This window comes from Cololabis saira, chromosome 4 (genome assembly GCF_033807715.1).
Source record: "Cololabis saira isolate AMF1-May2022 chromosome 4, fColSai1.1, whole genome shotgun sequence".
NCBI classification, from domain to species: domain Eukaryota; kingdom Metazoa; phylum Chordata; class Actinopteri; order Beloniformes; family Belonidae; genus Cololabis; species Cololabis saira.
The window spans coordinates 52,008,483-52,025,732 of record NC_084590.1 but is presented as its reverse complement, the minus strand read 5'-3'; the positions used below and the strand labels follow the sequence as shown (position 1 = coordinate 52,025,732).

At 39.7% G+C, this 17,250-nt stretch overlaps 1 protein-coding gene across 1 annotated transcript in view; it reads right to left on the bottom strand.

Annotated features, from left to right (window-relative positions):
- Positions 1 to 17,250, bottom strand: part of shkbp1 (SH3KBP1 binding protein 1) — a 57,115-nt gene that overhangs the window by 10,534 nt on the left and 29,331 nt on the right. The window contains exons 10-15 of the mRNA XM_061720062.1: positions 12,670 to 12,757; positions 11,547 to 11,663; positions 11,193 to 11,363; positions 5,234 to 5,389; positions 2,677 to 2,773; positions 852 to 1,036 (exon numbers count right to left, since the gene is read on the bottom strand). Of these exons, the coding sequence (XP_061576046.1) occupies positions 852 to 1,036; positions 2,677 to 2,773; positions 5,234 to 5,389; positions 11,193 to 11,363; positions 11,547 to 11,663; positions 12,670 to 12,757 (814 nt within the window). The remainder of the gene's footprint in view (positions 1 to 851; positions 1,037 to 2,676; positions 2,774 to 5,233; positions 5,390 to 11,192; positions 11,364 to 11,546; positions 11,664 to 12,669; positions 12,758 to 17,250) is intronic.

The window sequence follows — 17,250 nt, the reverse complement described above, 5'->3', positions numbered from 1 at the left end:
AAATTTCAAGAAAAAAGTCGAAATTTCAAGAAAAAAGTCAAAATTTCAAGAAAAAAAAGTTGAAATGTCGAGAAAAAAAGTCAAAATTTCAAGAAAAAAAAGTTGAAATTTCAAGAAAAAAGTTGAAATTTCAAGAAAAAAGGTGCTGCAGGACAACCAATCACAGCCCTGCGTCAGTCACCAACCAATCAGAGCGCCCAGAAACGTTGCACGCTAGAAGTGGGTGCAATTCATCGATGTGTCGATGCGTCACGTGACGATTTGGAATCGATTAATTAAAAAAAATATATATATATATATTTTTTTTTTAAGTTATTCTATCCAGATTCCAGACTGAATAAGCTGCTGAATCATTTCATTTCTTCTTGTTCACTGTAAATATGTCAGATATGTTTACACTAAGTTCATATCTAGTTTACTTGAATTAATGAACTCATTAAATCCAGGGCTTGACTGTTTTCAGTGTTTTCCACCAATAGAGGGCGCTCTCATGCAAGTGCAGCTTTCCCTGGTCAAAGTTAAGGAAGTCAAAGAGACAATGTTTACATAGTCAGAAAATAAAAAATACATGTCAAATGTTCCAAAAACCTTGTTATTTACTTAATGAGTGTTGTTAGAGGAACTGAGTTCATTGATTGGATATTTATTTACAAATGTAGCCACAGATGAAGACAAAATCAATCTTGTATGGAAAAAAGCATTAAAAATCACAATAATCCAAGAATCGAAGCACCAATAATCAAATCCACAATCGTTATAATCGAAGAATCGAAGCTCCAATAATGGAATGGAATGGTGAGGTTCCCTTGTTTGCACACCGCTACTGCACGCTAGCCTCGGGGGCTCCTCACCTTTGATGTCCACCTTCCCGGCGATCTCCATGGCCGTCGTCAGGTCCCACATCTGGATGCTGCCGTTGCTGTGGCCGCTGAACAGGTAGCGGCGCGGCCGCGAGCCGATGCGGCTCGAACCCTCGCACTCGTGCACCACGAAGGCCGTGATGGAGGTGCCGTCCACGGAGCGGACCTCGCACACCCTGAAGCACACACGGGTCAGGGGTCAGGGGTAGGGAGCCCAGTCGTCAATATTTCCCTGACGAAAGTCTGCTGGAGCAAACCTTAATAATTCATTATTAGGGCCCGAGCACTTACAGTGTGAAGGCCCTAATGTATCTGTAGGAGTTCTCGTTGTTTTTATTTTTCTTTTAATGACAAAAGGAGGGCCTTTTTCCCCTAAACGTACCCCAAAAGTCACCAAATTTTACACCAAGCCAGTCCTGGTGATAAATTTGATATTTAATGGTTTGCATTAATGGGCGTGGCCTAACGGCTCAACAGCGCCCCCTAGAAAACTTTGTGCCTCAAGCCCCACAATACGGTTTGACGTACATGCACGAAAATCGGTACACACCTGTATCATGTCACAACTTAAAGAAAAGTCTCTTGGCGCCATGGCCGAAACCAAACAGGAAGTCGGCCATTTTTAAATTTATGCCATTCCTTCGGCCGTTAATACGGCCTGAACTGTATCGTGCACCCAGGTGTGTTATACATCAAAATGTGCGTCTACATCCTGCAACACCACGCATTACTCAGTCAAAAGTGTTACCGTGGCGACAATAGATACCAAAAAGCGCGCCCACCCTTCGTCTGATTGGTCCATATTTGATATTTTCTGCCATAACTTTTGAATGGTTTGACATAAAGAGTCATGGGTGGTGTCAGAGGACTCTGTTTTGAGTCCTTGATCCTTGAGGGCCCGTTCATCGCTGCTTGCATCTTTAATTCTTTTTTTATTTTAAGATTTGTTACTTTTTCCTCAGGAAAACTAAGGTTTCTAGTTTACAACTTGTATGAACTCTAAGAGAGTGACATGTCTGTTGTCTGTGTTGGTTCATGTTGTACATGATTATTACCACAGGAAGCTGAAGCTACAAGAGTCTAAGTTAGAACTAACTCTAAGTCTTACTCGTCTCTAAGAGTCTCTAGAGTGAAATATTTTACATCAGCCTGCAATAAAACAGACAATTCATGATACTTTCTCATCTCCTAATGTTTATACCTAATAATACAATGTCAGTGTTGAACATAAGACACTAGGGATGGGCGGTATGGACTAAAAAATGTATCACCATCATTTCTGGCATTTATCCTGATAACGATAAAAATTACTATTAAAAAAAATACCAATTCAACTCCACCTTTGTAACTATAAATCTATCACCACATTCAGTCTTTGGAGCCAAAACACTGCTGTAAAAGATACTAAATACTAAACTACACCAATTACATTCAATTAATAAAAACTAATTAAATGAGTTACATCTGTACTGCAAAACTGGAATGACTCAGATCTGACATGTTTGTTACACAAACACGTATCAACGGGAATTTATCCTTCTTTCTTTCTTTCCTTCTTTCCTCCTTTCTTTCTTTCTTTCTTTCTTTCTTTCTTTCTGGCTCATTTCTTTCTTTCTTTCTGGCTCATTTCTTTCTTTCTTTCTGGCTCATTTCTTTCTTTTATGGATTTCACGCTGTGATCGGTGATCGGCCCTCAAAATCCTGATCGGTGCATCTCTAGTCAGGGGTCAGGAGTCCGGGGTCAGGGGTCACGGGGTCAGGGGTCAGGGGTCACGGGTCAGGGATCACAGGTCAGGGGTCCGGGCGGGTCCCTCACCTCTTCCCGTTGGAGGACAGGCGGACGTAGAGCTTGTCGGTGTCGGGGACGACTCTCTGGATGAAAACCTGCTGGTCGTCTCTCTCCCCGTACGGACCTGGGGAGAGACCAAGGTGCATTGTGGGAGCTGTTAGAGGCGGGGGGAGGGGGGGCCCGGCGGCCCGGGGGCCCGTACGAAAAAAATGCACGAAAAAAACGTACGAAAAAACGTACCACAAAACGCACGAAAAAACGTACGAAAAAACCCACGAAAAACGTACGAAAAAAGTACGAAAAAACGCACGAAAAAAGTACGAAAAAACATACGAAAAAAACGCACGAAAAAACGTACGAAAAAACGTACGAAAAAACGCACGAAAAAGCGCACGAAAAAAACGCACGAAAAAACGCACGAAAAAAAGCACGAAAACGTACGAAAAAACGCACAAAAAAAGTACGAAAAAACGTACGAAAAAAACGCACGAAAAAACCCACGAAAAAAAACCTGCTGGTCGTCTCTCTCCCCGTACGGAACTGGGGAGAGACCAAGGTGCATTGTGGGAGCTGTTAGAGGCGGGGGGAGGGGGGGGGCGGGGGGGGGGTGTGAGGCGGGGGGGGGGGGGTGGCCCGGCGGCCCGGGGGCCCATACGAAAAAAATGCACGAAAAAACGTACGACGAAAGTACGACGAAAGTACGAAAAAACGCACAAAAAAACCTACAAAAAAACGCACAAAAAAACACGAAAAAAACGTACGAAAAAACACACGAAAACGTACGAAAAAACGTACCACAAAACGCACGAAAAAACGTACGAAAAAACGTACGAAAAACGTACGATAAAACGTACGGAAAAACGCACGAAAAAACGCACGAAAAAAGTACGAAAAAACGTACGAAAAAACGCACGAAAAGACCCACAAAAAAACCACAAAAAAGTACGAAAGAACGTACGAAAAAACGCACAAAAAACGTACGAAAAAACGTATGAAAAAACGTACGAAAAAACGTACGAAAACGCGTACGAAAAAACGCACGAAAAAAGTACGAAAAAACGCACGAAAAAAAGTACGAAAAAACGCACGAAAAAACGCACGAAAAAACGCACGAAAAAACGCACGAAAAGACCCACGAAAAAATTTACGGAAAAACGTACGAAAACGTACGAAAAAACGTACCACAAAACGCACGAAAAAACGTACGAAAAAACCCACGAAAAACGTACGAAAAAACGTACGAAAAAACGTACGAAAAAACGCACGAAAAAAGTACGAAAAAACGTACGAAAAAACGCACGAAAAAAGTACAAAAAAACGCACGAAAAAAGTACGAAAAAACGCACGAAAAAAGTACGAAAAAACATACGAAAAAAACGTACGAAAAAATGCACGAAAAAACGTACGAAAAAACGTACGACAAAACCTACGAAAAAACGTACGAAAAAAGTACGAAAGAACGTACGAAAAAACGCACAAAAAACGTATGAAAAAACGTACGAAAAAACGTACGAAAACGCGTACGAAAAAATGTACGAAAAAACGTACGAAAAAACGCACGAAAAAAGTACGAAAAAACGCACGAAAAAAAGTACGAAAAAACGCATGAAAAAACGCACGAAAAAACCCACAAAAAAACCCACAAAAAAACCCACAAAAAAGTAAGAAAGAACGTACGAAAAAACGCACGAAAAACGTACGAAAAAACGTATGAAAAAACGCACGAAAAAAACGCACGAAAAAACGTACAAAAAAAACGCACGAAAAAACCCACGAAAAAACGTACGAAAAAAAACCTGCTGGTCGTCTCTCTCCCCGTACGGACCTGGGGAGAGACCAAGGTGCATTGTGGAGCTGTTAGAGGCTCGGGGAGGGGGGCCCGGGGGCCCGTACGAAAAAAATGCACGAAAAAACGCATGAAAAAACGCACGAAAAGACCCACGAAAAAATTTACGGAAAAACGTACGAAAAAACGTACCACAAAACGCACGAAAAAACGTACGAAAAAACCCACGAAAAACGTACGAAAAAACGTACGAAAAAACGCACGAAAAAAGTACGAAAAAACGTACGACAAAACCCACGAAAAAACGTACGAAAAAAGTACGAAAAAACGCACGAAAAAAGTACGAAAAAACATATGAAAAAAACGTACGAAAAAAAGCACGAAAAAATGCACGAAAAAAGTACGAAAAAACGTACGAAAAAACTTACGAAAAACGTACGACAAAACCCACGAAAAAACGTACGAAAAAAGTACGAAAAAACGCACGAAAAAAGTATGAAAAAATGCACGAAAAAAGTACGAAAAAACGCACGAAAAAACGTACGAAAAAGCGTACGAAAAAACGCACGAAAACGTACGAAAAAACGTTTGAAAAAACGCACAAAAAAAGTACGAAAAAACGTACGAAAAAAACGCACGAAAAAACGCACGAAAAAAAACCTGCTGGTCGTCTCTCTCCCCGTACGGACCAGCTCAACGAGACCAAGGTGCATTGTGGGAGCTGTTAGAGGCTGGGGGGGGGAGGCCCGGGGGCCCGGTGGGCCGGCGGACCGATGGCCCGGCGGCCCGGACCCGTACCTATCTCCGTCCCGGCGCTGCAGCCGCCGTGTCCGTCCACGTCGTCCAGGCTCAGGATCTTGAAGGAGGTGAGCGGCGTGGAGCCCGGCTGGGTGGAGATCATCCCCCGGAACCGGGTCACCGTCCAGGTCCGCACGTGGTTGTTGTCGGCGCAGACTGGAGGACCAGAACCAGAGGAACATTTAGACCAGAACCAGAACCAGGGGAACATTTAGACCAGAACCAGAACCAGAACAACATTTAGACCAGAACCAGAACCAGAGGAACATTTAGACCAGAACCAGAACCAGAACAACATTTAGACCAGAACCAGAACCAGAACCAGAGGAACATTTAGACCAGAACCAGAACCAGGGGAACATTTAGACCAGAACCAGAACCAGGGGAACATTTAGACCAGAACCAGAACCAGAACAACATTTAGACCAGAACCAGAACCAGAACCAGAGGAACATTTAGACCAGAACCAGAACCAGAACCAGGGGAACATTTAGACCAGAACCAGAACCAGGGGAACATTTAGACCAGAACCAGAACCAGAACCAGAACCAGGGGAACATTTAGACCAGAACCAGAACCAGAGGAACATTTAGACCAGAACCAGAACCAGGGGAACATTTAGACCAGAACCAGAACCAGAACCAGAGGAACATTTAGACCAGAACCAGAACCAGAGGAACATTTAGACCAGAACCAGAACCAGAACCAGAACCAGAGGAACATTTAGACCAGAACCAGAACCAGAACCAGAGGAACATTTAGACCAGAACCAGAACCAGAACCAGGGGAACATTTAGACCAGAACCAGAACCAGAACAACATTTAGACCAGAACCAGAACCAGAACCAGAACCAGAACCAGAGGAACGTTTAGACCAGAACCAGAACCAGAACCAGAACCAGAGGAACATTTAGACCAGAACCAGAACCAGAACCAGAACCAGAACCAGAACCAGGGGAACATTTAGACCAGAACCAGAACCAGAACCAGAGGAACATTTAGACCAGAACCAGAACCAGAGGAACATTTAGACCAGAACCAGAACCAGAACCAGAACCAGAACCAGAACCAGGGGAACATTTAGACCAGAACCAGAACCAGAACCAGAACCAGAGGAACATTTAGACCAGAACCAGAACCAGAACCAGAACCAGGGGAACATTTAGACCAGAACCAGAACCAGAACCAGGGGAACATTTAGACCAGAACCAGAACCAGAACCAGAACCAGAACCAGAACCAGAACCAGAGGAACATTTAGACCAGAACCAGAACCAGGGGAACATTTAGACCAGAACCAGGGGAACATTTAGACCAGAACCAGAACCAGAACCAGAACCAGAACCAGAACCAGAACCAGAACAACATTTAGACCAGAACCAGAACCAGAACCAGAGGAACATTTAGACCAGAACCAGAACCAGAACCAGAACCAGGGGAACATTTAGACCAGAACCAGAACCAGAACCAGGGGAACATTTAGACCAGAACCAGAACCAGAACCAGAACCAGAACAACATTTAGACCAGAACCAGAACCAGAACCAGAACAACATTTAGACCAGAACCAGAACCAGAACCAGAACAACATTTAGACCAGAACCAGAACCAGAACAACATTTAGACCAGAACCAGAACCAGAACAACATTTAGACCAGAACCAGAACCAGAACAACATTTAGACCAGAACCAGAGGAACATTTAGACCAGAACCAGAACCAGAACCAGAGGAACGTTTAGACCAGAACCAGAACCAGAACAACATTTAGACCAGAACCAGAACCAGAACCAGAGGAACATTTAGACCAGAACCAGAACCAGAACCAGAGGAACGTTTAGACCAGAACCAGAACCAGAACAACATTTAGACCAGAACCAGAGGAACATTTAGACCAGAACCAGAACCAGAACCAGAGGAACATTTAGACCAGAACCAGAACCAGAACAACATTTAGACCAGAACCAGAGGAACGTTTAGACCAGAACCAGGGACCAGTTGTCCCCTGGACCCCCCTGGAACTTTGTTTATTTCATGTTATTTATTAGTATTATTTGATTATTTCGTCCATGTACATTTTACGTTTTCACGGTGCCAGGCGAAAGGAGGAGAGAAAATAAAATTGCACCAGTCGAAGCTTTCTGCATCTGTGTGATCAATCCAAGCGGTGTTCGGTGGAATAAGTGGGAAAAAAAACGAACAATTAATAACTGGCCGCTCCGTCCCGTAACGTTGCGCAACACATAAATCGTTGGCCAACCAAAAAGTAACCCCATAAGAATTTTACCAACATTCACCAGCAGGTGGAACCAAAACAACATAATGCTGGAAATTAAAACATGTTCAGTTTTTTATGTTCAATAAATATTTTCAAAATTAATTTTGTAAAAGATTTTTTTCTTTGAAAAGCCTAAATCAAATTTATCTGATTTATGCAATGGTGAAAAAAGTCGAAATGTTAAGAAAAAGTCAAAATTTTGTGAAAAAAGTGGAAATTTGGTGAAAAAAGTCGAAATGTCGAGAAAAAAGTCAAAATATTGTGAAAAAAGTTAAAATGTCAAGAAAAAAGTTGAAATGTCGAGAAAAAGTCAAAATTTTGTGAAAAAAGTCGAAATTTTGTGAAAAAATTCGAAATTTTGTGAAAAAATGTCAAAATGTCAAAAAAAGTTGAAATGTCGAGAAAAAAGTCAAAATTTTGTGAAAATAAAGTTGCACCAGTCGAAGCTTTCTGCATCTGTGTGATCAATCCAAGCGGCCGCTACAGTGGATTTGCATCTAACTTTCAGTCAGGTGACTTATGAACTGTCAATCATCCATCAAACTCCACAATGATCATGTTAACATTAGATCAGATAGATTTGTCTGGACATTTTTCTTGTGGGACGGGAGAAGACACTAAATCAATGCATCTCTATTATTGTGCGGCGTGCAGCATGAATTCATGTATATAAACACTGCAGCATCAGGATGAAGAAAACAGTCCCGCTATATCAGGGCTCTAGTTCCATCTTTCTCGCCTTAATTAACATTTGCCACATGATTAAAGCAACCTCATACTTAATTAAAAAAAAAAATCACTAATTATTAGGGGTGGGCAAAAATATCGATATGGCAATATATTGCGATACTTTTCCAGCTGATTCAATATCGATATTCAAAATTTGAATATCGTTTTTTTTTTTAAATATTTTTTATCCCCGATTTTTTCCCCATTCCATCACCCAGTGCTCCTACCTAAGTGACAGTCCTGGGCATTGCCACTCTCTACCAACCCTGGGAGTTCCTGCACTGAGCTCAGGTTTTATTTCATTTAATAATTTATTTTTTATATAACACAATTGCCTGTCCTTAAAAAATGAAAAATAATGGACAGAGGTTTATTTATTTATGGATTTATATCTATACTGACTGATCACTGTGCCTGTCCTTGGTTTTAGTTCCATCTTTCTTGTGTTTATTATCATTTGCCACATAATTAAAGCAACCTCATACTAAATTTAATGTTAATTTCATATGATGTAAATAATATGAAAAACATATACAAATATGTTGTAACGTTAGCTTGTATAGTTATAATAAAACATTGTTTTGACTCAGTTTGTCCCATGAATTGTCACTATAATCTGATGAACGTGCAACTGGGAGTTTAAGATCCATCACTATCATCTGATGTACAAATATACAACTGTTAAGATCCATCACTATCATCTGATGTACATTTATACAACTCTGATTTAAGATCCATCACTATCATCTGATGTACATTTATACCACTCTGATTTAAGATCCATCACTATCATCTGATGTACATTTATACCACTCTGATTTAAGATCCATCACTATCATCTGATGTACATTTATACAACTGTTTAAGATCCATCACTATCATCTGATGTTCATTTATACAACTGTTAAGATCCATCACTATCATCTGATGTACATTTATACAACTGGGATTTAAAGATCCATCACTATCATCTGATGTTCATTTATACAACTCTGATTTAAGATCCATCACTATCATCTGATGTACATTTATACAACTGTTAAGATCCATCACTATCATCTGATGTACATTTATACAACTCTGATTTAAGATCCATCACTATCATCTGATGTACATTTATACAACTCTGATTTAAAGATCCATCACTATCATCTGATGTTCATTTATACAACTGTTAAGATCCATCACTATCATCTGATGTTCATTTATACAACTCTGATTTAAGATCCATCACTATCATCTGATGTACATTTATACAACTGTTAAGATCCATCACTATCATCTGATGTACATTTATACAACTGTTTAAGATCCATCACTATCATCTGATGTACATTTATACAACTGTTAAGATCCATCACTATCATCTGATGTACATTTATACAACTGTTAAGATCCATCACTATCATCTGATGTACATTTATACAACTCTGATTTAAGATCCATCACTATCATCTGATGTTCATTTATACAACTCTGATTTAAGATCCATCACTATCATCTGATGTACATTTATACAACTGTTAAGATCCATCACTATCATCTGATGTACATTTATACAACTGTTTAAGATCCATCACTATCATCTGATGTACATTTATACAACTGTTAAGATCCATCACTATCATCTGATGTACATTTATACAACTGTTAAGATCCATCACTATCATCTGATGTACATTTATACAACTGTTAAGATCCATCACTATCATCTGATGTACATTTATACAACTGTTTAAGATCCATCACTATCATCTGATGTACATTTATACAACTCTGATTTAAGATCCATCACTATCATCTGATGTACATTTATACAACTCTGATTTAAGATCCATCACTATCATCTGATGTACATTTATACAACTGTTTAAGATCCATCACTATCATCTGATGTACATTTATACAACTGTTAAGATCCATCACTATCATCTGATGTACATTTATACAACTGTTAAGATCCATCACTATCATCTGATGTACATTTATACAACTGTTAAGATCCATCACTATCATCTGATGTACATTTATACAACTGTTTAGATCCATCACTATCATCTGATGTACATTTATACAACTCTGATTTAAGATCCATCACTATCATCTGATGTTCATTTATACAACTCTGATTTAAGATCCATCACTATCATCTGATGTACATTTATACAACTGTTAAGATCCATCACTATCATCTGATGTACATTTATACAACTCTGATTTAAGATCCATCACTATCATCTGATGTTCATTTATACAACTCTGATTTAAGATCCATCACTATCATCTGATGTACATTTATACAACTGTTAAGATCCATCACTATCATCTGATGTACATTTATACAACTGTTTAAGATCCATCACTATCATCTGATGTACATTTATACAACTGTTAAGATCCATCACTATCATCTGATGTACATTTATACAACTGTTAAGATCCATCACTATCATCTGATGTACATTTATACAACTGTTTAAGATCCATCACTATCATCTGATGTACATTTATACAACTCTGATTTAAGATCCATCACTATCATCTGATGTACATTTATACAACTCTGATTTAAGATCCATCACTATCATCTGATGTACATTTATACAACTGTTTAAGATCCATCACTATCATCTGATGTACATTTATACAACTGTTAAGATCCATCACTATCATCTGATGTACATTTATACAACTCTGATTTTAAGATGTGTAATGCATTTTTAAATTTTTCGGTGAACTATGTAGAATATAATAATCGGGATATCGCAATGTGTATGGTATCGTGGCTCAAGTATGGTGATGCGTATCGTATCGTGAGGTCCTTCCCAATACCCACCCCTACTAATTATCCCATTAGTGGACTAATGGTTCCAATAGTCGGTGACTAGTCCACTATTAAGATAGTGGCGTACCTGAGATGAGGTGTTTCCGGGTCGTACCTGAGATGAGGTCGTACCTGAGATGAGGTGCTTCTCCGACAGCATGATCTTGGTGACGGGGCTGCGGTGGACGGAGAAGGTCTGGAAGAGCTGCGGTCCAGACCCCACCGTCTCCGGGTGCTGCACGATGACCCGCACCGTCCCAGAACTGGTCCCGTAGGCGATCTCGATCCAGTTCCCGCTGTCGCCTGAAACAAGATTACACACGTTTCTGCATCAGCTCTCCTCCGGCCGGCGTGGGCGTCGTCGCCGTGGCGACCGGCCGGGTCAGCGGCCGGGTCGGCGGCCGGGTCAGCGGCCGGGTCGGCGGCCGGGTCAGCGGCCGGGTCGGCGGCCGGGTCAGCGGCCGGGTCGGCGGCCGGGTCACCTACTGGTCTTGGGGGTGAGGTAGACGCTCAGGGCGGTGATGGCGTCCTCCGTCGGGTCCCGGTACAGCTCCGTCACCAGCAGGTCGTTGTCCTTCATCCTCAGAGGAAACTTCTGGACGTCTGAGGACAGAACCGTGAGCAGAACCGTGAGCAGAACCGTGAGCAGAACCGATTGTTCGGTAACCAAAATTGTTCGGCCGAAAATGGCAAAAAAACACTTTGGGTGTTCGGTGGAATAAGTGGGAAAAACACCGAACAATTAATAACGTTGTAAAATAAGGAAATAGACTGGCCGCTCCGTCCCGTAATGTTGCGCACTACATAAATCGTTGGCCAACCAAAAACTAACCCCATAAGAATTTTACCAACATTCACCAGGAGGTGGAACCAAAACAACATAATGCTGGAAATTAAAACATGTTCAGTTTTTTATGTTCAATAAATATTTTCTACCTTGTAATTTTGTAAAAGATTTTTTTCTTTGAAAAGCCTAAATCAAATTTATTTGATTTATGCAATGGTGAAAAAAGTCGAAATGTTAAGAAAAAGTCAAAATTTTGTGAAAAAAGTGGAAATTTGGTGAAAAAAGTCGAAATGTCGAGAAAAAGTCGAAATGTCGAGAAAAAGTCGAAATTTTGTGAAAAAAGTCGAAATTTTGTGAAAAAAGTCAAAAAGTAACCCCATAAGAATTTTACCAACATTCACCAGGAGGTGGAACCAAAACAATATAATGCTGGAAATTAAAACATGTTCAGTTTTTTATGTTCAACAAATATTTTCTACCTTGTTATTTTGTAAAAGATTTTTTTCTTTGAAAAGCCTAAATCAAATTTATTTGATTTATGCAATGGTGAAAAAATTGGCAAAATAAATGAAAAACTGCAGAAGAACCATGTTCGGTATTCGGCCAAGTGTCTATTATAATTTTCGGTTTCGGCCACAAATTTTCATTTGGGTGCATCACTAAGCAGAACCGTGAGCAGAACCGTGAGCAGAACCGTGAGCAGAACCGTGAGCAGAACCGTGAGCAGAACCGAGAGCAGAACCGTGAGCAGAACCGTGAGCAGAACCGTGAGCAGTGAGCAGAACCGTGAGCAGAACCGTGAGCAGAACCTCTCTCACTCACCGATGTAGTAGATGGAGCCGTTGTTGCAGCCCAGGATGAGGAAGGAGCCGGCCGTGTCGTAGCTGCTGATGGGAACCACATCCTGGTTCTGCAGAGAACACACAGAGAACACACAGGCCACGCTTACGGGAGGGTTTTCATTCAGAATTAATCATTCTAAATTAAATCATTCAGAATTAAACTATTTTCCTTCGAGTTTACATGGAAATGGTAATAGAATAGAATACTTTATTGTCTGTCCCAACGGTGACAGAAATTCCTCTTGGACAGGTTTGCTCACAGCCACATTCACACATTACAATAAAGACACATTACAATAGAAAAAGAATAAATGCGTTAAAAACAGTAAATAAGTTAGAACAGACATGACAGTGCCTGTTAAAAGTGCAACGATCTATTTAATATTGGTCAGAATGGTTGTGGCAGATGGATTCTGAATGGAGGTTTCCATGGAAACAGGTTTGATGGTCTTTCTCCAATTCCTCTCCAGGTCTGGGGGTTGGGAAGGTTCTGATTGGATAGGGGGCGGACCGGAAGTTAAACTACCGGAAGAAAAACAAGAAAAGAGTCGAAATGTCGAGGAAAAAAAGTCGAAATGTCGAGAAAAAAAGTCGAAATGTCGAGAAAAAAGTCGAAATGTCGAGAAAAAAAGTCGAAATGTCAAGAAAAAAAGTCGAAATAAAAAGTCGAAATGTCAAGAAAAAAAGTCGAAATGTTGAGAAAAAAAGAAAAAAAAGTCAAAATGTCGAGAAAAAAAGTCGAAATGTCGAGAAAAAAAGTCGAAATGTCGAGAAAAAAAGTCGAAATGTCGAGAAAAAAGTCGAAATGTCGAGAAAAAAGTCAAAATTTTCATGAATAAAGTTAAAATTGCAACGGTTACATGATGTTTTTTAATTCTGAATTAATTATTCCAAATTAAATAATTCAGAATTAAACTATTTTCCTTGGAGTTTACATGGAAACAGTAATTCTGAATGGAGGTTTCCATGGAAACACGTTTGATGGTCTTTCTCCAATTCCTCTCCAGGTCTGGGGGTTGGGAAGGTTCTGATTGGATAGGGGGCGGACCGGAAGTTAAACTACCGGGAGAAAAACTAGAAAAAAAGTCGAAATGTCGAGGAAAAAAAGTCGAAATGTCGAGAAAAAAAGTCGAAATGTCGAGAAAAAAAGTCGAAATAAAAAGTCGAAATGTCAAGAAAAAAAGTCGAAATGTTGAGAAAAAAAAGAAAAAAAAAGTCGAAATGTCGAGAAAAAAAGTCGAAATGTCGAGAAAAAAAAGTCGAAATGTCGAGAAAAAAAAGTCGAAATGTCGAGAAAAAAAAGTCGAAATGTCGAGAAAAAAAAGAAAAAAAAAGTCGAAATGTCGAGAAAAAAAGTCGAAATGTCGAGAAAAAAAAGTCGAAATGTCGAGAAAAAAAAGTCGAAATGTCGAGAAAAAAAGTCGAAATGTCGAGAAAAAAAGTCGAGAAAAAAAGTCGAAATGTCGAGAAAAAAAGTCGAAATGTCGAGAAAAAAAGTCGAAATGTCGAGAAAAAAAGTCGAAATGTCGAGAAAAAAAGTCGAAATGTCGAGAAAAAAGTTGAAATGTCGAGAAAAAAAAGTGGAAATGTCGAGAAAAAAAGTGGAAATGTCGAGAAAAAAAGTGGAAATGTCGAGAAAAAAAGTCGAAAATGTCGAGAAAAAAAGTCGAAATGTCGAGAAAAAAAGTCGAAATGTCGAGAAAAAAGTCAAAATGTCGAGAAAAAAGTCGAAATGTCGAGAAAAAAAAGTCGAAATGTCGAGAAAAAAAGTCGAAATGTCGAGAAAAAAAGTCGAAATGTCGAGAAAAAAGTCGAAATGTCGAGAAAAAAGTCGAAATGTCGAGAAAAAAAGTCGAAATGTCGAGAAAAAAAGTCGAAATGTCGAGAAAAAAAGTCGAAATGTCGAGAAAAAAAGTCGAAATTTTCATGAATAAAGTTAAAATTGCAACGGTTACATGATGTTTTTTAATTCTGAATTAATTATTCCAAATTAAATAATTCAGAATTAAATATTTTCCTTGGAGTTTACATGGAAACAGTAATTCTGAATGGAGGTTTCCATGGAAACACGTTTGATGGTCTTTCTCCAATTCCTCTCCAGGTCTGGGGGTTGGGAAGGTTCTGATTGGATAGGGGGGGGACCGGAAGTTAAACTACCGGGAGAAAAACTAGAAAAAAAGTCGAAATGTCGAGGAAAAAAAGTCGAAATGTCGAGAAAAAAAGTCGAAATGTCGAGAAAAAAAGTCGAAATAAAAAGTCGAAATGTCAAGAAAAAAAGTCGAAATGTTGAGAAAAAAAAGAAAAAAAAAGTCGAAATGTCGAGAAAAAAAGTCGAAATGTCGAGAAAAAAAAGTCGAAATGTCGAGAAAAAAAAGTCGAAATGTCGAGAAAAAAAAGTCGAAATGTCGAGAAAAAAGTCGAAATGTCGAGAAAAAAAGTTGAAATGTCGAGAAAAAAAGTCGAAATAAAAAGTCGAAATGTCGAGAAAAAAAGTCGAAATGTCGAGAAAAAAAGTCGAAATGTCGAGAAAAAAAGTCGAAATGTCGAGAAAAAAAGTCGAAATGTCGAGAAAAAAGTTGAAATGTCGAGAAAAAAAGTCGAAATGTCGAGAAAAAAAGTTGAAATGTCGAGAAAAAAAGTGGAAATGTCGAGAAAAAAAGTGGAAATGTCGAGAAAAAAAGTGGAAATGTCGAGAAAAAAAGTCGAAAATGTCGAGAAAAAAAGTCGAAATGTCGAGAAAAAAAGTCGAAATGTCAAGAAAAAAAGTCGAAATTTTCATGAATAAAGTTAAAATTGCAACGGTTACATGATGTTTTTTAATTCTGAATTAATTATTCCAAATTAAATAATTCAGAATTAAATATTTTCCTTTGAGTTTACATGGAAACAGTAATTCTGAATGGAGGTTTCCATGGAAACACGTTTGATGGTCTTTCTCCAATTCCTCTCCAGGTCTGGGGGTTGGGAAGGTTCTGATTGGATAGGGGGCGGACCGGAAGGTTCTGATTGGATAGGGGGGGGACCGGAAGGTTCTGATTGGATAGGGGGGGGACCGGAAGTTAAACTACCGGAAGAAAAACTAATTTAGCCGCTACAACTTTGAAAAGATCACCATGTTGATGTTTCCTGTTTCCATCTGTTCTTTTAATGATTTCTATTTATTAAATAAATGTCTCTTTGTTAGGAAAACCAACCCAGTGGAATATAAGATCATGGAGACAGACGGGGAGGGAACGAGCAGAAAGAAAGACCGGGATTAATTTAAAGAGGAATGAGTGTAAACATGATCTGGAATTATTCTATTCTGATTTAAAATTAGGGATGTCCCGATCAGGTTTTTTTGCCCCCGAGTCCGAGTCCTTTGATTTTGAGGACTTGCCGATACCGAGTCCCGATCCGATACTTTTATAAAACAATAAAAAATGAAGAAGAGAAAAGAAAATAATGCAGGATGTAGGAGCCGCATTTAAGTTTATTTACAATTTGTGTTGTTTAATAGTAAAATATTAAGTGTGCACCTTCCTCCCTCCTCAGGTGGGGAGGACGGCGCTAGTCCTTAAGTTGGTGGTGGTGACGTATGACGCGAGAAGGCGGAGAGCAGCGACACTGTCATTGACTGCGGCTGCAGGATGAGCAGGGGAATGGCCTCTGATATTTGCTGATAGAACTCAAGGACTCTATGTCACCTTTTCTTTGAACTTTGTTATTTTGCAATAAATAAGCATAAATCAACACGCTCTTTTGGATTGTTTAAAGGACAGCTGGGAGTCTGACACCTGTTAAAGCCTTCTCATGGGGCAAACAAATAGGAATGAATGAGCTAATGGAAAACTCATATTTAGGTTTTTGCCCCTACACAGGATGACCCTTTTATTATATTTTAACATGTGTACTGTAAACTGAGCACATAGGAGGTAGGCAGCTTGAACATTCTTAAGTCAGTATAAAAACATTCTTTTTTTTCTTTTTTTTTAGCATAGGGCTGCTTCACCTTCAAAACAAACAGGCGTGCTCTGCGCGCATGCGGTGTATGGCTGACGCTCTGAGCCCACTACTCCACGTGTGCGTTGATTTATGGTCCTGCGTCACACCAACGCAGAGCCTACGCCGTAGGGTTTGGCGTAGGGTGTGCGTCGCCGCGAACCCTACACTGTAGACTCTGCGTCGGTGCGACGCGGAACCATAAATCAACGCACACGTGGATGTCGGCGCCAGTGAGTATTTTGACCGGAGAGATTATAAAATACCGGACTTCGGCATATTTTACCGGACAAAGTCCGGCAATTACCGGACAACGGAAACCCTGATATATATATCCGATTCCTGATCGGCTCATAACGTCCGAGTCCGGATCGAGTCTGCAATCACGTGATCGGCCCTGATTTCCGATCACGTGATTGGATCGGGACAACTCTAATTAAAATCAGAATAAACCAGAGACTTACTTCAGAATTAACTTTAACTCAGAATTAGGTGTTCACATGGTCATTTTTACTAATTTTAAATCTGATTTAATTCTAATTCTGAATTAAAGAGGAGTTAAACTTCCCATGTAAACGGA